The sequence below is a fragment of the Melospiza melodia genome, chromosome 5 (genome assembly GCF_035770615.1).
Source record: "Melospiza melodia melodia isolate bMelMel2 chromosome 5, bMelMel2.pri, whole genome shotgun sequence".
Classification (NCBI taxonomy): domain Eukaryota; kingdom Metazoa; phylum Chordata; class Aves; order Passeriformes; family Passerellidae; genus Melospiza; species Melospiza melodia.
The window spans coordinates 17,681,917-17,707,256 of record NC_086198.1 but is presented as its reverse complement, the minus strand read 5'-3'; the positions used below and the strand labels follow the sequence as shown (position 1 = coordinate 17,707,256).

Here is a 25,340-nt window from a genome sequence, read left to right as displayed (position 1 = left end):
AATTACCACATCAAACACCAAAATCATAAACAGCTGAATTTTTTGTGAAGAAATTTATGGCTATGGTCCTTGATCTGATGTATATATTTTTATTTCAATATATGGCAGTAGAGACATGCCAGGCCTTCACATTTTTGAACACTTCAAAAAACACAAAAAGATGGAAGCTTGCCCCTAAAAATTTACTGTCTTAAGAGAGACTTGCCAAAACCGAAACCAGACACGCAAACAAAAATGCTCTCAAAGAACGTGCAAGGATGATCCCTAATTCTCTGTTAATGAATACTTCAGATTATTTTTCCACTCAGAAAGAAGGTTAAAAAGAAAAGACTCCTGCTGCCATTTCAATCTGTACACTTGATGTTTCTAAGTATATTTAGAATGGCTTTTAATGTTTTCCTCTACATGCTTTCTTGAAAGCAGACTGCTAAAATGCAATCAAGTTGAGATTTTGCCCAGTGCAAATCGAGTAAGTGGACACCATCAGCTGATCAGTGCAGAATAGTTACTCTATTCAGGTGGGGTTTTTTTGGTTCAGTAACTTTCTGTAAAAAAATAAATCACAATTTTAATTGTTTCCTATGCTTGCAGTCTTCCATGGGGACAGTGTGCAAATAAAGACTGAAAAGACATTTAAGAAAGTGGAGCTTTTTCCAGGCTAAGATCAATTCCTTCATGATCCATTTTGCAGTTGCTCTACACAACACTGTTTTAAATGCCAAGCTTGCATCTGAATTGAGGAACAACCTTCAGTAAACTCCTCTCACCCTCCAGAAGAGGTGTGAAAGAAAAACTAAATCTTGAAGTCTCAGGTTGTTCAAAGGCACCCATAAACCATCTGTGTCAAACACCAAAGCGTATCAACTGAAAAAAGCATGGACACAGATTCTATTCTGCACAAGGAAGTAAAAGTATGCATTTTGTATTCCACTGTTGTTTAAGCTATTCATTGCCAGCTAAGTTGAATTTACATGCTCTCTGCTTTACTTCATGCCAAGTATTTCAACAAGTTATAAAAGAGAATTGGAAGGAAAAGGTTTCAAAAGTTTGGATCATACCAAAAAGGTTACTATGGCTTCTCTACTACATAGTAGGAAACCTAAAGGAAGAGTAACATCTGTTTAGTTTAGGAGTTCAGTGTGCACTGATGGCAGAGGAATTGGAATAAGATCCCAGGACAGAAGTTTCTGCAATCAGAAACTGATTTGGGGTAAGGGTACTTCTCTGGTTTCTGGCAAATGCTGTTAAGTATTACTTCCATCTGCATTTTATTTTTGTTTTCATGACTGTACAAATCTTTTAGCAGAATAAAAACATATCCTATAAACAGATGAATGCCTTAAGATACTTTAGGAAAGGAAAAGCTATCAGTAAATAATTTTGTCAATACCTTATCCAGAGGAACATGTTTCACTAAACCGCTGACAACAGTCCTTGGGCTTGCTTCACCAACATCCACTTGTTCAACATACAGAGTGTCTGCATCTGGATGTTTTTCAGCACTAATAATGCAGCCAACACGAAGATCCAGACGAGAAACATCTACAGGTTTCGCATCGCCACTTCCAGCAGCTGGCTGCTGTTTCTTCTCCTTCTTTTCACCTATTAGAGAACATTTTGTTCCATGAAATAAACATTAAAAAAAGCACAACTAACGTATATGACTGCTGCAAGGGAAAAGTGAGCTACAGTCTCAGAAATAAGCATGAATTCTGTGCAAAACACAAAAGAATAAAGACTTAGCACCTCTGTTACCAGTTTCCAGTGGTGAATTATCATTCACACTTCCATTTATGTCATTACCTAAACTTATTACCACCTTTTGTTTGCAAAGTCACCCTGAATTTAAGTGTAGCTGATGTGTGACACAAATACTCTGACAAAGGCCACATGAATTACCTGATCATCCCTTTCAAATAATTAGCAATTACCAGTAAGCCTTGCCATGGTGTTTCAGCAGCAAAAGCAAACTTGAGAATTACAGTCCAAAGGGTTATCAGTGCTTATCAGCATGATACACAGCCACAAGCTGTGAGGTCACTGCAGCTGCACTGTTCCAGCTGCAATGCAACACTTCAAGATCACATTAGCCAAAATGCTGCACTTCCCAAACACAAGAGTGCATGAAAATGCTTATGGCTTGTGAGATTCCCCTGGTGTGGTGTCTTTACCCCATGATCATCACACAAAAGACTGTGTAGTATAAAACAACAGTGAAGCAAAACTCCCCATACTCAGCTGCTTATATAAATCATGGATTCATAAAATATGTAATATTCCTTTCAAGATGAGCAAGTTACATGCAGTTTATAGATAAGACTGTGCTGTTTTGGAGACATTAAAGACTTGTTTAACAGCTATAATCTCTGGGAGATTAAAAAAGTCTAAGATGTGCTTACCTTAAATAAGCATATTCTGTTATTCTTTCATCCAAGATAACTTACATATTAATGTAAACTAAACTCCCTTCTTAATGGAGCAAAAAAGGTAACGTGGACACAATGTGCAATTTGATTTCATTCATAATTCTTCTAGTACAGGCATGAAATTAAATGATACATTCAATAATAAAAAGGCAATTTTTTAATATAAGCAACAGCTCTTCAAAAATACTTGCTCATTTATGATGAAAAGCTCTAGTGATTTGGGTTTTTAATGTAATTGACAATTTGATTAATAAAATCAGTCGTATATACAATAATATAAGAGACACTGGATAAAAATCCCAATCAAAATAGCTAACATATAATACCTAAGATCATTTCAAAGACCTGCTAAGTTTATCCTTGGTATAATTCCACACTGTTCTCCATGACATTCCTCTACAAGAGAAATTAAACCTTTCCTCAAAAGAGAACACAGCAAACGTGTACACAGTGTATATACATACAGATACATAAAAAATATCCATTTCAATGCCACAGGCTAGGGAAAAAAATGCACTCCTCTGGCCAGTGTCAGAGTCAGTCCAGAATCCATATACAGAGAAATCATACAGATAGGATTTGCAAGAAGCAGAACAAAGAATATGAAAATAACCAGAAAGGAAAGAGATGACATAGGTGACAGAAAGCAAAGGGATTTGAGATAGTCCATAATTTCATTAATTTCTAGACTTAAAAACCAATTTTACGTATTGGTTACTTCAACTGTTAAATGCAATACCTACAACAGATGCTGAACTCCACAGAAAAGGGCCTGTGCAGGACTACTATTTAATGTTTGTGCTATATTTCAGCATAAGACAAAAGTCTAACACTGCTTTCCATATGAGATGAGCTGAGTTGGTCAAAGCATCATCAACACCAAATTTGTGGGTTCAACCCCTGTTTGGGCCATTCCCTTACAAGGTGGACTTGATAATGCTTGTGGGTCCATTTCAACACAGAATATTCTGTGATCTGTGTTTGTCTGACTGAACTTAAGCTACTTGTATTGTACTTTCCCTCATCATATATAGAAAGTTTTATTTTTCCTTACTAACTGAATGTTTGCTCTGTAGCTGCTGAATACTTGAGGGAAAAATTTAATTGCCTGCTATGACATGTGGCCTCTGCTTTTGTATTTACAGCTCTGTGGAATATTAAGGTGTCAAAGGCTGAAATACATTAAAAAATATAAAATAGCTTATAAGTAGCTGTACAACTCACCAGGAAAAAAAGAGACTGTGAACTATCATAATATCCAAATTCTGCAAACCTGTACAAATCTAATCATAGCAAATTAATAATAATCTGCATAAGAGAATGATTGCAACACATAGTAAGTTACAAGATACACTTGCACAGAAGCACAGGTGTCCAACAGACATGCCTTGTTTTTTGTTGGTGGTGTTTCTTTAAATGAGGAAGTGCAGTCACATTAAACAGAATTTGGCATGTATCCCATGCAATGAAGACTGTAGCTTACCTGACAACCATCATTAGCTTCAAGTATTTTCAAGATTTAAGAGCTAGCATGACTCTTCCTACTGTAGCTGTATGAAAGCTTTTTTTCATCAAAATCGTGCAAAAGCACTTGCATAAATTAAATACGTCAACTGCCTATCAGAGATAAGAAAAGTACCTTTTTTCTCTACTTTTTCTTTCTTTTTCTTTTCTTCATCTTCACCTTTAATTTGATCTTTGGAACCAGAAGATGCTGTAACTGCTGCAGGTTGTGGAACATTCTCTGAAAACGAAGCTGTAGAAAGGGTTGCACCAGTAGGAACCGCAACCTGCTTTACTAAAATCAAAACCACAGAAGTTAGGGGCAGCACCAGAACTTGGAACACGGACATTTCTAAATGTACAACATGGATGAAAAAGCAGAGAGAACTGAAAATTTTGCTTAATATACTAAAGCACAACCGCTGAGTAGCGGACCACATTACAAAACACATTTCAGAACTTCATCTATATATGGTTATTATGATCAATAAAAACAAAGTGTTCGATTACACATTTTTATATGCGAAAAAGTCCTAAATACAAGAAAATATATAAGCAAACAACATCCCTTTTTGTAGCTGATTTCAACATCTAGTTATTTTTTTTACCAATTCCCTATTTCTCATTTGTTTAGTTTCAGTTTATAGCTACTAGCTCTTGTCATACGGGAGACTATTCCATAAATGAGTTATGCACAAAAGCATTTTTACAGCATATTCAGTTCATCCATCAACTCTTATGATAACTGAGCCTGAATAAAACAAAAATACCTGCAGCTCTAATGTGATCTGCTGATTTCTCTTTTCCCTAAATTCTCCACATTATCTTTAACAGCTCTTTTTAAACTGCTGATACAGTTTAATTCTGTAATTCTGTAATTCAGTTTAATACAGTAATTCTGGAGATTGCACTATCAGTCTCACCAGACAGAAGTGTAAGAAGCACCACTCTTCTACATTCTGCTCTTCAAGAATCTCATTAAGGCTTTAAACCCAATAATTGTACAGGGTAAGCATCATCAGGGCACTAGGCACTACCATCAAGGTTCCCTTTCCCAAGCAAGGTTAGATGAGAGGATCTTTTCAAGTTCCTTTCAATGTTTTATCATTAACAACTGATACATTCTTCTGGTGTCACCATGACAGAATTCTCCATTCAGAATACATAAACTGAATACATGCTTTGTTTTTCATTTCAGATATCTAACTTTCCTGAAGAACTGCACTTTGTTAGTTGATGCCTGTCCTCTTCAACACACAAGTGATTTGCACAAATTATATTCTTATAAACAGCTTTCTAAAATAACTTGAATATGAAATTTGTTGCACCAAAACCACTTGCTTGCTAGCTGAGGGAAGTCTTTGTTTCTCAGGTTTTGAAAAAACATCTTGTGATACTTTTGATCTTCCATGTCCATCTAATTTCTGTGCTTAACTACTTAGTCCCTTCAGATCTAACAAACATCTACTCCCTTCAAAAGAAAAGATCTGAATTTAGTCCTACTACCACTTAGATGAACTAGCTAACTAAAGGAAGATGTACACCAAGTATTTCCTCTGCCATCTTGGACCAATATACCTTCAGACCTTTCCAAGCACAATAGATTCTGTGAAATATCCCACACTTGTCAAGAACTGCTGCAGACTAAAAGACAACAGACAAATATAAGTAATGGTTTGGTTTAGTACATGAAAAGGCTTTATTGGTGTCCAAAGGAGAAAAATAATTCTCTGTATTCACAGGTTAATCTTTTTGAAGACTGAACGTGCTTTTACACCAGTTAAACATTCAGTGAAGTTAAATGCCAGCATCCAGATACACTGCATACTATCTTAAACAATTTAGAATTCTGATAGCATGGGTTAATAGCAATAACTGTTGAGGGCAGAAAAGGACTTTTTGGCAATAATTTTAAAAGACAACACAGTGTATCTGAAACACTCCAGTTTTGGGGTTTTTTTCTTCTTTCCTTTTTTTTTACTATGAAGTATATAATGATGGTACAAACTGAATAGAACTACATAGAGGAGTGCAAAGAAAGAGTAAGTCCAGTGGAAGGCTGGTCTAAAGCACAGAATCATAAATTCAGAACACATTGTTTATAAATTTACATAACCACAGCTTTCCTAGTAAGTCCCTGACCATCTGTACTTTGCACCATGGCTTGATCTTTCCATAGTGATTTTTCAGTCATGCTAGATTAAAGCAAGAAGAGTTAGACACGTAGCAACTTCTACAGAATTACGAGTCATTGTCATCAGTGAGGTTCATGGCCTATTATGTAAGGCACTGAACAAAAAAATACAAAGAACTAGTTCCATGTCTGATTAAGTTTAGTATATAGATCTGTCAGACCAGCAGCTTATTAAAATGTTGGAATCAAGTAATTTTTCATAAGCATGGAATCAGGGAAAATCCAGAATTTGTAAGAAGTACCACAGAGTCACATGCAGAACAATAAAACTCAAGAAGACTTAAGATAGTTTTGTGCTAACTACATCAATTTGTATGACAGTAGCACTTTTTTTCCCCACCTCCATTTCGAATTTCAGCCTCAATCAACTCCTGTTTCAACCCTTCAATTTCTTTCTTCAGTTTAGCATTTTCTACACGGAGCTTCTTCTCTTCTCGGAGAGATGCTTGCAAGACTAGAGTTGACACATTAAAAAAAAAACCAACAGGTTTCAGTAACTAGCATTCGTCACTATGGACACAAAGGTATGTTTTTAAAGAAAAGTGAAACATGATGAGCCAAACAGCACAAAAGTGAAAAATTTCAAGGAGTATATAATCAGAAATACTTAGGAATTATTTTCTTTGTTGTTGAAATAGACATTTTTACAATAGTTATATAATCAAATTGCCTCTCAATATACTATCTTCTCAGTCCCCTAAACAGAATTACAAGAAAAAACTCTGAGAAACCTACAGAAAAACCTTGATGATGTTTGTAATAGAGAGCATCTTTGTTCACTGATACAGTTGAATACAAAATATCAAAACTGAAGCTATGACACTCTTGAGAGAATGCCATAGTTGTGAAAAATCAGTACTAAATTCAGGATAAGGCATAGTCTCCTATTCTTTCCAACTCTTTTTCTCTCTTCATATGGAATCATGTTCTATCAAATTTCCATAATTTGTGTTTTAATTCTTCCTCATCCATACCTCTTCTATTTCAGAATAAGCAGCTTCAAAAAAACCCAAACCAAACGAGAACAAAACCCCCACAGCCCACACGACACTCAAGTGGGGCTACCATTGCAAGGTTTATCTTGGAGAACTTGAAACGCTTTAAAGGCTGACACACCAAATATTCTCATTTTCTCCTATGTGCATTTACTGTTAACCATCTGGTTAATAGGTTTAGCATAAGATAGATGAATCCTTACTGGCTTTTTCCTTGAGCAGGGCAAGTTGCTGCTTGAGGTACTCAATAACTTGATCGGCCTCAGCACCCTTCTGCTCCAGTCTGCTCAGCACTGCATTGTTGGCTGCCATCTTTACCAAAAAACGGGATAAAAACCTAGACAAAGAACAGGCTAAAATTAATGACTTCTTAAAGTAATAACATTATTATCTCTTACCATGTCAAGCAGTTCTCAAATCAGTTGCTGAACAAAGAAATCTGCTAAGTGAAAAGTTGGGCTCCTACCTCCTAACGCAAAGTCCAAACAAAAAGCAATGTTAAACAGAATCTGATGTTTGATAGCTGCTTTCAAGTGTTTTGAAAGAGAAGCTATTTTTCTTCCCAGCAGAAAATGTGTTCTTCCTTCATGAAACAGGGAAAAGGTGGGGGGCAGCGGGGGTGGGGGGGATGTGGAAGGAAATAAAAGGGGAAAGATTGGACAGGAAAACACTGTATCCTGGGCTTAACTAAAAAAATTAAGTGTATATCAAATTTTATTGAGACTAAGAAAATGGAATCATGCCACAAAAATTTCCAAATGTTTCCAATAAATTCATTCAGAATATACTGAATACTTCATACATTGTGCTTGTGCATATATTAAGACTTCACTGTTTTAATAGTCATAATTCATAAGTATTTTTACTTATCTCAGATAAAAACAACTTTTATTAGAGGTTTAAACTTCAGAGCTATTTTAGCACCAATTTTGACTATTTGATTTTGCACCCACTGAAATGGAAGGGCCAGCACAGAGATAACAAAGAAGCAGGGAACACAAAAGATCAGCAAAGAGCAGAAATAAATGCTGTCTAACCTTTTATGGTATTCACCATTTACTAATGTTTCACAAATGTTCCAGAATGTAGTTATGCCTTGTGTACAGCCTTTATTTTTTGAAAGCTACCAAATCTGGCCTACCTTCCTTCTCAGGAACATTTGTGTCTAAACACAAGAGTTCAAATAATGGCAACAGAATGATGAAAACCAGTTACAATCACTCATATCTGCAGCAGAGAGTGCTTTTTCCCTCCCACTCAGTATATAAATGAGAAAAGAATCTGTACTAACAGCTGCCTCTTCTGTAAATCAAGAAAACTGGTTACAGGTGGGAAGAAAAGATCTTTACAAGCAATGGTGATCTAATTCCTGTGAGGTGATTCAATTCCTGTAAATTTGTCCATGAACTGCAACAAATGAAAGAATTGGTAAGAAAATGGCAATCCAGGCACATGTATTGGCTCCTCAACTTCATCAAAATACAGAAATGTCTTTTCTCATATCAAATTGGCAGATAACTTCCTATTTTTATTCCAAGACTATTGTAACACTATGATCTAAATCTGGTTTTAACATACAAATAATATTCCCTATTGCGATATGCAACAAAAGTCATGCTGAAGAAAAAAGAGATTAGGAATAACTGAAAGGTGAACAGCTACAATCACACTCATGCCAGGGCTAACATACTGTCTCTAAAAATCAACACATGTTTTAGATCAGATCTTACATTATAAATAACTCAAATGTCCACAGGAATATGTTTAAATTTTAAAAAATAACAGTAAAAACCCCGAAAACTAACTACAATTATTCTGGAATAGGGTATTTAAAAGACATAGTGTATTTAAAAGTTCCCAGAGTAAAATTCACAAAGCCAGAGAGGGGTGTAATAGACAGATGATGCATGGGGTATCTTGAAATGTGATGCAGGAACCAAAATCCTGCCTTCTTTGCAATGCAGTACAAACAAAGTCTGTTCTACACACACTGTTTCACTTAAAGATGTGAGAGTATTATGGCCATCACACCTTCCACTCATCCACAACAGATTTTTCTTTTAAAGGAAAGAAACTCTCTTGGAGCAAAGAGCAGAAAAATCTCTCCAGGACAACTAAATTAATTTTTGTATTCAAATTAATGTCTGCTAACAAGAAAATAATTTTGTTTTCATGGGCAGACTGAAAACAGAGAGTTTCAAAAAGGAAACCAGTGATTCCAATAAGCTCCTAATTGAGATGTCAAATGGAAACAGACACAAAACTATTATGGCACAACACAGCATAACACAAAGCCGAGGATATTACAGTCTGCATACCAGTAAGATTTCTTGCAAGCTACAAATTCTCTCAAGGGAACACAATACTAACAGTGGAAACTTTTCCAACAACAACAAAAATGCTACTAAAACTTCAAAGTGAATAGAATTGGTACATTTTATAGATTTTAGCCAAGTTGGCTAATGAACTGAAGATCTGGAAATGAAGTTACATGATTACAATTTTCCCACTTGTCAAATAAATTTCTGTAAAGCTAGTATTGTAACAATAACACAAAGGAATAGGTATTTCCGATGCTAATATGGAAAGGCAACAGGCTGAAATGAACTGCTGCAGAAACAAGCACAGGAACCCATACAGCAGAGTGATAAAACTGTATCCAAAAAGGGCGCATGAAGGAAAAAAAGTAAGATCCACCCTTTATTATAGAACACAAAACACACTAAAAATATGAGAACTGCAACAATCAAAAGTTACACTCAATTTTCTTTTTTTCTTTTTCCACCTTTACTCTATTTTCTTTGCCTTCCGCTATCTTATCACCCCAACCCAAAAAAAATCCTACAACAACCAACCCTTATTGGTGATACACAAACTAAAAATTAGAAAGAAAACCAGAAATAATATAGCTTAAAAACCAGATCACAGCTTACTGCAGATATATTCTGACCTGCTTAGGAAAAAATGTCCCAAAGAGCAACTGAAAGTAAAGTCACTTCATCCAATCGTGCCTAATGAGCTCCTTTCCCCTGCTTTGAAAAACAGGTATGGTGTATTTACATTCAGACTTTCTGGAAAAGTCCTTAAGTTACCTGCTTGCTTAGCCAAGGGAAACTGGTTTATCTCAGACCCCTGGGGACTGCTGTGTTATTTGCAAGACACTCACGACCACTCCAAAACCCACTTGCTCCACTCAGTGGAACTCGAAATGAAGGACTCAAGCTGTACATATATTCATTACACTGCACATCAACACATGAGAGCTGTTTCATTTCTCATCATTCTACCTGCTGATTAAGAGAGTTGCCCATATTTTTTTTAAACTGAAAGTACTGCCTGATGCCATCTTCTAAGTAGCTGCAGTTTCCTTGCAGGAGAAAACAGGCACTATCTTACTTTGCTGCTCAAAAACAAGTAGTGTGGAAGTGTCCCCAAAGTGGCAAACTCTCTACAACAAATCAAGACTTCTCATATAAGTACAAATTATCCCCAAATTTTAACATGTTTTACAAATACTTTATCAACATTGGCCTCAACTTTAAAATATATCCGAATCAAAATCTGAACACACAAAAGAGGCTAAAAATGTAAATCTGGTTGTACTTTTCAATGCTGTTGATTGTTAAAAAAAAAAAAAAAAAAAAAAAGAAAAAGCCAAAATCTCCATTAAATTAATGTCAAAATTTAAAACTTAAAACTCTAAAAATTAGTTTTGGAATCTATCCATTGTCCGAACATAGAACCAATTACTTTCCACTATTGGAAAAGCAACCACTAAACAGAAAAAAAACAAAACAAAACCACAAACAAACAAGCAAAATAAAAAGCAACACCTGAAACTGGAAAACAATTGATTGCTACAGCCTAAAACAATTAGCTCTGAGCATTCATTTTTCCAACTGGAAGTTTTAAAAAGCTCAGTACTTTGAAGCTCTCAGCTTTTTCTTGCAATGCTTTGCTAATATCAACACAAAAAGATTACAACTGCAGGAGATTTAACCACAAGTGCCTCCTTCTCCTCTCTTCCTCTCCCCCGTACACGTTAATTCCTTCACAGTAAGAGGGTAAACTTTGACAGCCCACCACACCTGGACAGCATTCTCCTCTGCACGGAGCTTTGCTCTCACCCAATGCTGCTCTGTGCTTGCCATGGAGGAATCAAGAATTCCTAGAGCAAAGCCAATTCCATTCACCTTTAACGAAGAGCAGGAAACAACCACACAAAGGCCCAGGTGGCATTTTCTGTGAGGCACATGTGAGGCATTTTCTGTGAGTGCCAACCGAGATCTAAGATTTTATTTTCTCACAAGAGGAAAAAAAAAGATCTGACATGCTGGCTTTTCAATTGAGATTATCTGTTCAAATCAAACAGAATCAGTGGCATATTCTAAAAGTTATCAACACCACAAAGGTAATTTCTCCAATGCTAACTAAAGTTCAATAATTTAAGCTATATAAAAACACTTAATGTTAATTCCTCTTCCTAAGCTTTTGGTCTTAAATCCTAAGGAGATGTCAAATTAAACTCTTTTTCTTCCTTTGATGAATTGTGGCCAATTTGTATAGCAAAGTATGCTACTCTCTGTAAAAAGACCAAGTACCGTCACTTTGTTTCTACAAGAAGTGTGTTCAAAGCCTCCTATCTGAGCATCTTTTCTGAGTATGGTCCTTTCTGGCACACAATCTTACAAAAACCCATAAACATAAGAGAATGTGCCAGCTGTTTGCCAGACTCTGCTTTCCTGTGCTTTGCACTTCTATGAACTGTGAGGATACAGTGAACCAGATTTGAGAATCTCACATCACACCTTTTTATTCTGTAAGGTAAGGAGCAACAGTTAGCAGATCAAAACACAAGAAAGCAGACTAGAAGTATGTTTTCCTTGGCAGAACCAAAGTATCACTGCAACTAGGCGACTGTTGTAACTCATCCCATATTTTCTCATCTTGGAGAACTGAGACCTACGCTTTATAAATCAATTCTTTCTAAAAGGTTCCTTCTAACTTCTGATAAAATATTCTAGGCCTGATGCTGTCACCACCTTTTGATAAGATTTAGAATACCTGATTTGATGACTTCACATTTTTGGAAGAAAAAATTAAGACAGTTTTTAGTTCTCAAATCTCCAAAAATTTAAGCTATAAAAAAAATCCAAGCCAAAACACAAGAGAGCTACAACTAATTAGTTCTGAGATCAAATCTTAGTTTTGACTTGATCACCCTCAAACTTCACTCTAAGTAATGCAAAGAAATCAGCAGCAATTCCCCACTTGTCTTAGGGAAGCAATAGCCTGAAACACTTTGCTACAAATTTTCAGTTAAACAGTTCTGTTGCTAGAACATTTTGGAAATCAGGTACATTAAGTAAGTTTCATCACTACCACAAAAAATTTGATATTTCACTAGCTTTATACCTGTTATATGTTGTAAAACACAATCATGCTCTTATACCCATATATCCCTTCTCAGGAAATGAAGTTCCAAAAGATCATGTGATTCCACCCTTAACAGACAGAAAACAATCATATTTACATCTTGGAAATGTAGGTTTTCCACAGTTTTATATGTGGAAAAATATAATTCCTCAATAAAAAAAAAAAATTCCTCAATTACAAAAAAAAAATCCTCAGTAAAAAAAGTCAAATATAGAGCAATTCACAAGCAGTTTCAAAAAAATGTGCCTTTTAAATCCATATACAAATAGGCAAAGTTATCAATAACGACCAATATAATGCTGAGAAAGAAAAGAGAAGAATTTTAAGTATTAGGTATTTCTGCATTGCATTACTATCAAACCCATCATTTACTTGTTATAATGGAGCAAAAAAAAAGACATAGTGCACTAACACTTAAATACCATTTCAAGCACACTTGAGGCATGCACATATCAGTGAAGATTTGACTACCAGCTCAACTCTCTTTCACAATTAAGTTTATTGTTAGCACTGTAAGGGAAGAATGTATGTTTCCTGAATAGCACAAAGTTCACACATCTCAAAGTACAATCCAAGGCCTTAAGCAAATAAATGTGTGTAAGTATTCAAAATATACATGGTCACCCAGGTCCTTCTCCACATATGGCAAAGGAGACCTATCAAAACAGTTTTTGGCAGAACAATGGCAAACACTTGAAAAACAACAGCAAAATTTAAAAAAAAATAAAAATAAACAAAACAAACAAAAAACAGCCTAACAAAAAAAAAAAAAGACGCCCAGAAAACATACAAACAAAAATCATTCCCAAAAGAAACAAAAACAACCCACAAAAAATTTTAAAGTCAAGAAATAAATCAACAAAACAAAACTCCTAACCCCAAACCCAAACCACAACTCCACAACTGGTCTGGTTTTGGCGTTTTTTTCCAACATTTGAGCAGTACTGTTAGATTGCAGTATAAAGCATTGAAACCTAGAAATTATCAAATTAATCAACATGGAACCTGATTTTTGACTTGCAGTACTGGACCAGCAGTTCCCTGCCAGGTACTAGAGATATGGGTACTACAAAAGACGAAATGAATTTCTAACTACTACCCTGGTATTTTTCTAAAAACCTTTTTTTTCCTAAATTTTATTAGAAAAATTCTATTTTTCTAAAAAAGGAATGGTCTTTTGAATATGAACAAAATGAAGTTACAGCCTAAAATATTAAGAGGGTGTTACAAAATACATCAGCACAGCTTTAAAGATTCAAAATTGCAGAAAGGCATCAGACCTTGTCATCCTTTCTCCCAGAGTGCGATTGCTGTAACTGGGGCTTTAAACAGTCAAACAACCTGGTTTGTTGGGTTTTTTTTTTTCATTTAGCTCTTAAATACAATTTATTATGCATTCCCTGTCTATAAGTTTCTGTGGTCAGTATTGAAAGGAATTTGCCAAGCAACAAATTAGTAGGCAAAGCTGCACATTTTTGCTGTATGTTATTTCAACTCACATCTTTGGCACTGAGAAAGTCAGAATAACTGCTTTGCAGATTTTCAAACACCAAAATGTCTAATAATGTCCATCCAAGTAGGAATGTTAGCTCTGTGGAATGATTTGCTAGCTCTGGAGACTACAGTTCTGGCTGCCAGATAAATCAGGCTCAATCCCAGCTGCAGACAGGTCCTTTTAGTAGTCCTAAGAGCCTACCCCTCCCAATTTTAAAGGGCTGTAAATAGTAAAAACACAGAAAACTGAACTTTTTCATATTGAAAAACACTGCAGCAAGAAAGAGATTTTTTAAACATATGATGGAACATCACACGAAAGGCCCATCCACTGGTACCAATTTTGAGACAACAGAAGTTACTTAGTAATGACTATTTTTAAATGTGAAGACAAGTCTGCCTTGAAAGGGAATGATGCACTGAAGTTACAAGTAAGTCACAGCATTAATGAGACAGGCAAAAATCAGATCTATGAGAAGCAATGAATGAGGAAGTAAGGCATATATTACAACATATAATGAATGAAATTGACTGGCCTAACTTGCATTAAAATTGATGTCTGGGATTGATATGGTAGAGCTCATTAGAAACTCAAGAGTGAGGAGTAAAAGTAATTTTCATTCCATTTCTATGTAAAGACTTTAGTAGATGCCACATTGTATTAATTAACTGCATCATACCTTAACACACTACAGCTGCAGCACTCCAGAGGTTAACAGTACTTTCAGCTTTATTCACATTCCTGATGTAAACCTGTGCTAAATGTCAATTCAGGGAGAAATTCCTACTAATGCTTGCCTCAGCCCAATCCTGAATCAACTTTGTGTTCTTTCCCACCTCTGAGGAGACACTCCAAGGACTAAACAAAGCAGAGACATGATCACCCTTAAGGAGTTCTGCCCAGGTTTAAACAGCAGTCAAGCATTTGGATGTGGTCTGTAACAAAATTTACACCTTAATTTATTAACCTGAGCAGTCTGCCCGGTAATTGAGCAGCCAAGGATGGCTCATGACACAGCTCAAGGAAAGCAATTGCTTTGAACCACTCGACTGAAGTCTCAGCAGGTTCCACACCCACTGCATCTGCCAGGTCTCTGCAAGTGCCCTGGAGATTCATCTGGCTGTGCTTTGTAGTGCAGGCTGCAGCTTAAGTAGCAGCTCATATGCCAAAACAGTTGGACAGCCTTATGTATTTTTCAACAATGTTTATCTTTCAAATCCCACTGCATTAATATTTTAATAATACTATCAAAATCTTTCAGTAAATGATCATCATGTGCACAAGAAATTCCCACAATAAATCCCATGATGGAAAAAATGCAACGCCCACAACACGCTGCCTCATTTCTTTGACTGTAATCACCGATTGCCAAACACAAAATACATCCAGGTCTTTGGAACAGAAACCTTACATCAAAAACTGACAAGGTTTTTTGTTCATTTCGTTTTTCTTTCATTTTGTTGGGGTTTTTTGTGCTTATATATAGATATGTGTGCATATACAAATAAATATATATATATTAAAAAGCATTTGCTATTCATGTCTCAAAGTATCCTCATAAAACTTCCCTGACAGGTGATGAACTTTACAATTACCGACACACACATATGTCTATAAATTCAGAAATTTAAGAGGACTCAGCTGCATCTGGACAAGTCTGCAAGGTCAGCATATGTCACAGGAACTCAAAGAATCTGTACTGTGGTTCACCCTCTAGGGTTTTACTGGGAAAGTAAAGTGAAAGCTTTAGATTACTGTCGTAACTACAGAGTAAACTACTCATAAATCAGAGAGAAGAATCAGAACTGCGCTGAAATCTACCTGTTGATGCCAAGTAGAACAGCTTCTTAGGCATTTAACTGATTTCTGTAACTTTATCCTAAAAAAAAAGCCAACATTAACACTACTTCCTTAATTTAGAGCAAGTACAGCAGTAACAGAAAGGAAATGAAACAAAGAGCTGTTTACACTCTCCCTAAGAGAAGTCTCAGTTGAGAACAAAGATGTATTTTTTTGTCAAAAACCCTAGCTGCTAAGAAGATACTTCAAAAATATCTTTTCCTTAGAAACTTGAAGTTTGAGACTAAGAATGCCATTAACAATATATTTTATGTCTGCAAAATAAATGGTATTGGTTAGGTAGTTCACAGGAACATATTGGTTCCCAATGCTCTTAATATCTGAAACCTGGCTGCTAGTTATCTTACATAGTACAAGTGTGTTAAAAAAGAACCTTGACATTTACTACTTTTACATTAATATCAGCTTTTCTACATGTAAAAGGAGTATCTTGTAGCGCAGCTAAAGGAAAACAGGATTTAACCATTCAACTAAAACAAGTGCTCAGGTTAAAAATAACCATTATTTACTCACAAAAGCACTGAGCTGACCCCATGCAGATGTATTTTGAAAGAATCAGTGTTGTCTAACTTCAGACACATTAACAGCTGCTGAGGCAGAACCTTGAGGCATTCTTTATATGGGCTAAATAATGCTTGAACAAAAAACTGAAAACGTGCATGTTTGTGTGCACATCTGCGTGTAACCAATGCAAGAATAATGGCAAACATCTTTTAATGGGGAGCAACAAAGCTGTCAAACAAAATTTTCAGGGTACGAGCAGTCCTTGATGAACTTGGAGCCTGCAGCTGCAGCACCTTATATACACAAAAAGAAAAAAAAAAAAAAAAACCCACACAACACAAATAATTGTACTTTCCAATGCTGAATTCACTCACATAATAGGATGATATTTTAATGAAAACCTATAAAGACACTAACTAACCCTGTACAGAGAAAATAATTTGTTCAGCAGTGGAATGAAAAGTCTAAATGAACTTTTGTAACTAAATTGGGCTGACAAGTAATCCTCAGCAGCCAGAAGCAGTTTCATGTCACTTCAAAACCACGTTCCAGCAGTGTCTACATCTTTGTAGTTGTATGCACTGAGAAGCACTTGGGGTTCACAGCTTTTAAAACTTCCAGGATGAAAATTATTTCTCCTCTTTTAATGCTGATCAGTGCAGCGGGAAATAAAAATTCACAAAAGCAAACAAACTCCCTGTGCACTCATCTTGGATGTTGAGAGGGCTGATGTCAGCTATTAAGACTGATAGTCTCTGGCAGAAGAATCCTCCAAGCAGCTTTTGGGGAATAGCCATTTTTCATTTATGGATTCAAACTATAGAAACAAAAGAAGTTTTAAGTTAGCTAAATTCTAATTTTACTGTGCTCCAAATTCTTCTATTAAAAATCCAATAATTTTTAAGCAATTATTTTCAATTGGCATATGTTGGTTTAACGTCTTCAAAAGTGATAATTTGCAGGTAAGTTTTCAGTAAATTGCAAAGGAAAAGAAAAGACCTGTGTGTGCCTACGTCTTATCATGAGCATTATTTTATAGAAGGTCATTTGGATGTGAAATTACTTACCCACTGGGATGCAGCAGGGGTAACTGAACCCCTAAGAAAGGATTAATTTCCCAGGGGTGCGATTCAGTGTCATGTCCTAGCTGGCAACGGCGACTTCCTCAGTGCGTGACTGTTACCAATTATTGAGAGCCCTTGACACAGAAGGTTTCAAACCTTACAGTAGGACTAGCAGATGTGCTCACAGAGGTGAACTCAGGGCCTTGCCTCCAGAGCAGCTGCCAGCAAGCCAAATGCAATGCCTCTCGCATGCCATGCACCAGCTCCTGCACTCCTGGGGGAACAGCAGTCCCCAGCCACTCCCGACAAATGAGCTGCTGAAATGATCTGGCCACTTATCCTGACAGTCTGAAACAAGATGCCACTACAAAGCTGTATATTAAACTGTAACTGAGAAACACTCTGGGATAGAAATCAGATCCAATAGCCATGGATAGTTTCTGAGAGAGGGTCCTGAAGTCACAAACTAAGCTTTACACTATTAATTCATACTCAGCTATGCTGGAAAAGCTCCTGATGAGAAGGAAATGGAAATAGAAGTCTTCATAATAGGCAGTTTTATGCCAAAAGATTGAAGTAAATGACCTCAAGAATACATGTGCTAACTTGAGGCAATTTTTGATGATATTTAATGCATTACCAGCTGCAAGGAATTCAATTTTCTCCTAATCCTGAATAGAACCTCTGTCAGCGTTTAAGAATTCTGAGGAAAGAATGAGTTCTACATGAATTGTGTTTAGCAGATGATGATTAAATACAGTACATGTTGCTTTCTAATAAGAATGCTAGTTTAATCTTCCCTCTCTGCAGTTCTGGAAGTCAAAGAACAGTTTCTAGGCTGTTAATTTATATTAAGTGACATAAGAACCTAAGAACTGAGAGTGGTGAGGCACTGGTTGAGGCTGCCCAGAGATTTGCATCATAAGCAACTGTTCCCTAGAAAGAACAGCAATCTGGCACACTGAACTTTGTCATCGAGACTGACAGCAATTGCCATGCCTAAAACCACTTATAAATGCCCAGAAATTTCTAACACTACTGAACTTAAAAGCATTTGCTAGAAGCACAGAGCATACTCAGGCAAGAAACTTTTCCTATTTAAATGTAAACACAGATGTTTGGAAAGTTTAGGAATACTCAAATGGACATGGTGACAATCTCAACACATTTGGAGCCATCATGCTACCCAAGCAACCTAGCACATTTTTATTATGCTCAAAAAATCACTTTCTCTTGTTTCATCTATCAAATCTTTTCAACTGACTGTAACCACAGGGGCTGTATTTTCAGGAGGAAAATACATTCTTGCAGTGGACTTCACTTGTAGTGGACTTCACCATTAGAAAACTCTATGGCCCAAAAGGCATAAAGGCAACCAACAAGTCAGTCAATTAACACAACACTACATCACAAAAACTACACAGAACAAATCCTCACCTGGGAGTCTATTACCCTGCCACACCTGTCTGCTCCAGTTTAAAGAAAAAAAAAGTTCAAACTTCTAATTTCTCTAGAACTCAAGTCTGAGTGCCATAGGATGGAATAAGGGAGAAGCAAGTCAGGAAAGGCCTGACCAGCCACAATTTTTTATAGGTAAACTGCCTCAGCTGCTCAAGAGGCTGCCCAAGCAATACTCACATTGAACTCATACATACTCAAGACCCCCTACAACTGGCACAGAGATTTGCCTTTGTTCAGATTCCCCTTTCCTGTCTCTCAACTTTTTCAAGACACTTCAAAGAAGATCAAAAAGCTTGAAAGAAGTGCAGTTGTTTAGTCTACAGAAGAGAAGATAAATGGGAGACCTGGTCTTGTTCTTCAAAGACAAAGCAAGTTGGTACGAGAATGGGACTAAACTGTTCACCAGGTCTGATGCAGACATGAAAAAGAAAGCAAGATTTAAGTTTTGGAAAACTTTCAAGTAAGAGTAATAGACTGAACAGGCTGCCTTTGGAGGCTGTGGAATATCCATCACTGGAAGGTTTTAAAAACAGGCTAGGCAAACATCTGTCAGAAGTGATTAAGTTACAGTAGATGAGAAGATCTTTTGCTCCTCTTCTGCTAAGGTCCTTTTGTTACACCCAGTATTACAAACCCAATCACATTTCTGTCTTTTACATGCCTGTGCTTTATTTAACTTAAAAAACCATGCAATAGAAACCTGCCCTTCTGTGATATGTCCACATATTCAAGTGTGTTTATTTGGGGCAAAATAATAGACATGAAAGATTTGTTAAGTGTGAAACCAGGATAAAGAAACCACGTGTGAAGTAAAATACCAATGTATTAAATTTACACTCACTCTGAATAAATTGACCTCTAACATTATAATGCAGACAGCACTGCATTTTTTTGTCCTCCATGAGAAAAAACTGTTCAACTGATGACTTACTGATCTGCAGTCACTTCAAGATTTTCCTTAAAGGATTTTTTTTAAAAAAAGCACTTTTCCCCAAGCACAGAGAAATACAAAATTCAATATTACAAAACATTAATACAAAAAAGACATCAGAAGGCTGCTTTGAGAAGTATCCAAACCTTTTCAAAACCATATTAAATTATAAGGACGGCTTCCATTGCACTGGAGGAAAAAAAGCCATTGGAGACCTTTTTCCTCCCCCTGCTGTTTAATACTAATGTAACCATGGAAATGAAAACTATAAACATTGACTTCCCCTCACCCCCAGCATGGCAGGATATATAACAGCGGAAATGTTTCTTGGTGAAGGTGAGAACAGGTAACTGCTCAGGACAACACCCGGGTTTCTGGGGGTCTCTGCTGCCCTCACACCAAACAGCTCACGCCACTGCCAGAAGGAAGAGATGCTGTTTGCTCTGCTCACATCTGATGCTCCTACCAGCTGCCCTCTGCACTGACTCCTCACTTTTGTCTGTGTTGGCTAGCATTTGACCTTCTTTAGGTTTTAGGTAACACTCCCTTAGAAGAGACAAACATGAATGAATAGCTGTGACATAAAGCAATCAGATCATAATCAGGCAAGTTCAAAAATATTATGGTCAATACCAGATTTGTCTTTCTGCACACCTGACCAATCCTTCTAAGGACAACTGTTTTACATCATTTTTATTATATAGGTATTTCCCAAGTATGTTCATGGGAACTTGTAAGGTATGTGGGATTTGTAGACACACAAGAACTCAATCTTCTTTTCATTCTCGGTCTAGACAGGTCTGGGATAACATTTACCTCCTATTTGGCATCTCAGTATGTGTTTTTTCTTGCCAATTCAAGATCCACCCTTCAGTCTGATATCAAGCTTTGTCAGAGTAACACAACATCCATAAAATTATTTATTCTACTTTAATTGGGAAAGGGCAGAGAAGCTGACAAACTGAGAGGATTAAGAAAAATCCACAGACTGTTTAGCCCTCCTTCAATAAAGAAACCCTAGGCTAACTTGCCCCTAGTAAATTCATCCTAAATTAGAGTTACAACAATATGAAGGCTATATCATCATACCTTTCTGCATTAAACTTATTTTTCAGATTGTTTTCCCACTCAAATGTGCTTCATTATCAGAAGTATCAAGTCTTCAAGGCTCTAGGCAGTGTGAGTCCTATAATTCCAATCTGATGGACTATTTTAAGATTTGCACAAATTTTTTTAGCTAATATCCTTTTTCATTGGATACTGTTTTCTTCACACAAACCACTGCTTTCAGTCTAGAGAATGAAGTGTTGTTTCCTTCCCTCTTTACATTCAAAAGTGTAAAATAAACAAAGATATCTAGAGCAATGTATGGAAAGTAGCAGGAAGGAGACATTCTAGAGCACAAACTTGCTGAAACTAGTTTTAAGAATAATTTCTGCCTTCAACATCTTGGACCTGAGAGTGCTGCTAAAATATCAAAGTAATTCACAAATATATTGCATAATCTTCTCGTAAGTCAAAATGACTGCAACAGGAATATATTTTAAAGGAGTGACAGAGTGGAGAGAACACATTACGATGAAGCTGTATTGATAAGCAATGGCCCTTGAGGCTACCTAAAAACATACAACACTGCCCCCCCCTGCAAAAATAAAGTAAAAAAAAAAAAATACTAAAACCCCCACTTTACCAACCATTTGCCAAAGTTCTTTCTGTTAGCCATTTCTAAGGCATAAAGGTATAAACCTTTTAGCAACATCCAGTATTAAAAGCTCAGGTTTCAGACTTTTGTTTTGCCTAATTTTATTGAATTTGGGCCTTTCCAACAGTGTGTAATAAAATTTAAACATAACTGGAGGATAATATAACAAGTGAATGGTAAGGACATACAAAACTGGGAGGCTGTATTTAATCCCTACTGCCTTACTTTACTGCAGATTTCATGTAAGCAATCTACTTAGATTACTGCGTTATTCAGTTATTAATCTGAGTTATTCAGAACTGAGATTAGTTCTGAATCCCAGAACTATCTGTGAAAACCAATTACTTCACTTAAAAGAAAACAAAAATCTCTGAGTTAAAGAAACAGAGAGAGCAAGAAATGCAAGCATTACTCAGTTTGCAGTAGCACTGCCTTTATTTTGCCAGCTGCCAAACCCAGCTCAAAACCACTTACTGACGAGGTACAGCACTGTCTGATACATACAGTACTGATATATACTGATTTAATACTGATAGATACCCAATATATACAGTGCTTCAGGAGCGGTGCCATATGCCGGGGGCTGTGCACTGGCAATATAACCACAAGCTCACGCCTGTCGGACCAGTGCACACATCCCTGCACAGAACACGTGCTGTATGTCAAACCTTGTACCTCTGCTGAGGATGGACCAAACACTGCGTTACACTCTGCCCCTCACTCAAGGCTATGCCAGAGCATAACGGCACTTATATAATTAACCAAAAGCGAGGCAGCATTTACGTTTCCTTTAGCAATAAGCAAACGCCAGTGGATATTCCCGTGCGTGCACTTTCCAGGCTAACACAGCATCTCCTCGCACAGCCCGCCAGCCTACGCCGCTTCCAAGCGCTCATTCCAGTGACAGCACCGAGTGAAGGACCAGAACCGTTTGGAGACGAACGGCTTGGAGACGAACGGCTTTGAGACGAGCCGCTCCACGCACGGCCGTGTCCCCACGCAAAGATGTGAACTGGCCACGCCGCCCTACAGCCCGAGAGCGCTCGGGATAAAACCCCTGGCATGAACTGAACCACGACCGTGCCGCCGCTTCCGGCGGCTCCCGCTCCGATCCCGATACTCGGATACTCCCCCACGAGGGCGGCCTCCCTACGACCCCGGGGTGGGTGTCCCACGGGGCTCCCACCCGCGCTGCGCCGGCGGATCGCAGCAAATTGGCAGCAGCAAATTACCGGGGCCCCGCCTGGCTCCCTCCCACCCCCCCACCCCAGAGAGCTCGGCCCGGGCGGGCCCGGCCCGCAGGGCAGCCCCGGGGCACCCATAGCGCCGTTTCCTCCGCGGCCAGCGGAGCGGGCACCGAGGGTGCGGTGCGGGCCGAGCCCGCCCGGCCGAGCCGCGGCGCCGCAGGGACACTCACATGAACCGAGGAGCCGCCGCCGCCGCCCGCACGGGCAAGAAGGACCCGCTCGCAGGGCTGCCCCAGCGAGCGCCTGACGTTTGCAAGCAGGCGCCCGAGAGCGCCTCGCTCCCCCAGCACGCGCAGGGGTTAGGCGCCCAGCGCCTCGTTCCAGAGCACTGGCAAAGCACGCACACACACAGGGGGAAGGGTGTTAAACTGTCTCTCTTTTATTTTTTTTTGTTTTGTTTGTGTTGGGTTTTTTGTTGGGAAAAAAAGGAAGCTCAGGCACTGTGCGGATCGCCCCTACGGCCCTACAGCGAGCGGGTGGCGGGGAGCAGTGACATCACTGGGGGCGGGCCGGGGCCGGGGGCGGCGGCGCTGGCGCAGGTACCACCGGAGCCTCTGCCTTCCCTCTGTACCGCTCCTTCGCCTTCCTCCCTCCGCTCCTTCGCCGGTCCCGCTACCTGTCCCGTCCCTCCATCCTCATCCTCATCCCCTTCCCCTGTCCCTTTCCTCGTCCCAGTCCCTGTTCCCATCCCTCTCCCCTTGCCCATCCCCTTTCTCCTTCCCCTTTCCCATCCCCTCCCCGTCCCCTCCCCTTCCCCAGGGGTCTCTGCCCAGGTGTAGCAGCGCAGGGGGGATCAGGGTCCCCAGCATTTCTCTGAGTCCTTTAGAGACCCGGCTAAAAGCCATTTCTCTGTGCCAGGTTTAGTTCCTGAATCCGTGTGTGTCGGATAAATCAAACGGTGGCAAACCCGATTGTAGGTCTTCATTATGATACTGATGTAGCAGAATTCGAGTTTTCTTCAATATCTGTTCTGCATTTTAATAAACTTTGTGAAATCACTCAGTTTCAGGGTTTTTTGTGAAGTAGCGACACTAGTTAGAGTTGTATATTCTATTTCAGTTATTTTATAAAATTAATAATATTTATTAATTTGATAATAAAAATATCAAATTAATGATATCTCTTATATTAATAATATAATAATATTAACAATAATAATATCAAATTAATAATATCTTGTAGTGGTAGTAGGAGTACTTTAAGACTTAAGAGCAGAGTTATTCTGTGGAAGAATTTCTTCCTGTGAAATGGCCCACTTTGTTTAGCATACCATGATTTCATGCGAAAGTGTTAAGTATAGGACATTTAGGGTACCCACTCTCCTGAAATTGCTCTCAATTGCTTTAAAAATAATTTAATATCAGTATAATTATATTTTAACTCAGAAAAGCTGCCTTCATAAGGTAAGGAATATTTACACCTGAGTACTCAGGAGGCATTTCAGTCAGCAGGCATTTCAAGTTCCTAATGGGGCTATTTACCATGATTTCTGCATGTGGATGCTTTAGGAATTTATAGGTGTGTTTCACTGGAAGGACTCATTCGGGTTGGTCTCTTTGTATGTGCAATATTTGCTTCTGAGAATCAGATTTATTATGTTGTGACTTTTTTTTCCCTAAGGGCAGCGTTCTTAGTGTCCCTTAAGTCAATCACCTTAGCACTGAAGAAGTGGACATGCAGTGGAGAAGTTGGAAATGATGGTTCTAGAAAAGCCTGACTTCTGAAGAAAAAACACTTTTCTCTGAGAGCAATAGATATTTGGAGGAGCAAATAAATTGCTCGATAGGTGGAGTTCCACTTTGTATTTTATTTCTCATTTTTGAACATCAAAACGATACCTACTGCAAAATTTTTAGAATAGTGCTTATCTGAATATTGAACAGGAATTTCTAAAGGTCTTTTTTTTTCCTGATTTTGCTGAGAATGTTGGTGAGTGCTTTTGTGTACTATGAAGGTTTCTAAGGAGGATTTGGATGAAGGTAGGGAGCTGGGGAAGGTTGTTCGGAGGTGGGATGCAACAAATCCGCTCCTGGACTTCTCATCTTTATGCCAGGCACGTTTCACAGATGTGACTGACTGTCTCTCATACATGGAATAAATGGTGCTTTGGAAACAGTGACTCAGTAATTTTAGATTACATTAATAAGACAAGTCTTCACTTCCTCTTCCATTCTTGCTGTTTTGGATTATCAGAATTGAATTTCCAAAATTCAACCCCAAAATTGAATTTGCATTAACTGGTTCTGGTGTCAGTTTAGAATAACAAACCTTTCTTCTTCTCTTCCTGTTTTTATTTCAAAGAGGTTCTGCAGGATATAATTAATTCCTTCAAATCATAAAATTAATGCAGTATGTGTCTTTTCTATACAGCAAAAGTGAGTTGGAGGTGTAGAATTGTGTGCAATCCAGTAGGGACAATGTGTAGCACTTTCCTGTGTTTTTAATTCTGCCAGACTTTGATGTGAAGTGAAAAAAGAAACCAAAAACAAACAAACAAACCCCCTCAATTTAAAAATAGTCCA

General features: G+C 37.9%; 2 protein-coding genes across 2 annotated transcripts in view; one reads left to right on the top strand and one right to left on the bottom strand.

Moving 5' to 3' along the window:
• Positions 1-23,055, bottom strand: part of AIMP1 (aminoacyl tRNA synthetase complex interacting multifunctional protein 1) — a 31,383-nt gene extending 8,328 nt beyond the window's left edge. The window contains exons 1-5 of the mRNA XM_063156455.1: positions 22,989-23,055; positions 7,322-7,455; positions 6,464-6,577; positions 4,066-4,224; positions 1,391-1,602 (exon numbers count right to left, since the gene is read on the bottom strand). Of these exons, the coding sequence (XP_063012525.1) occupies positions 1,391-1,602; positions 4,066-4,224; positions 6,464-6,577; positions 7,322-7,455; positions 22,989-22,990 (621 nt within the window). The 5' untranslated portion in view covers positions 22,991-23,055. The remainder of the gene's footprint in view (positions 1-1,390; positions 1,603-4,065; positions 4,225-6,463; positions 6,578-7,321; positions 7,456-22,988) is intronic.
• Positions 23,056-23,329: 274 nt separating this feature from the next.
• Positions 23,330-25,340, top strand: part of TBCK (TBC1 domain containing kinase) — an 88,208-nt gene continuing 86,197 nt past the window's right edge. Inside the window, exon 1 of the mRNA XM_063156454.1 lies at positions 23,330-23,357. The gene's annotated coding sequence lies outside the window, so the exon portion shown is untranslated. The remainder of the gene's footprint in view (positions 23,358-25,340) is intronic.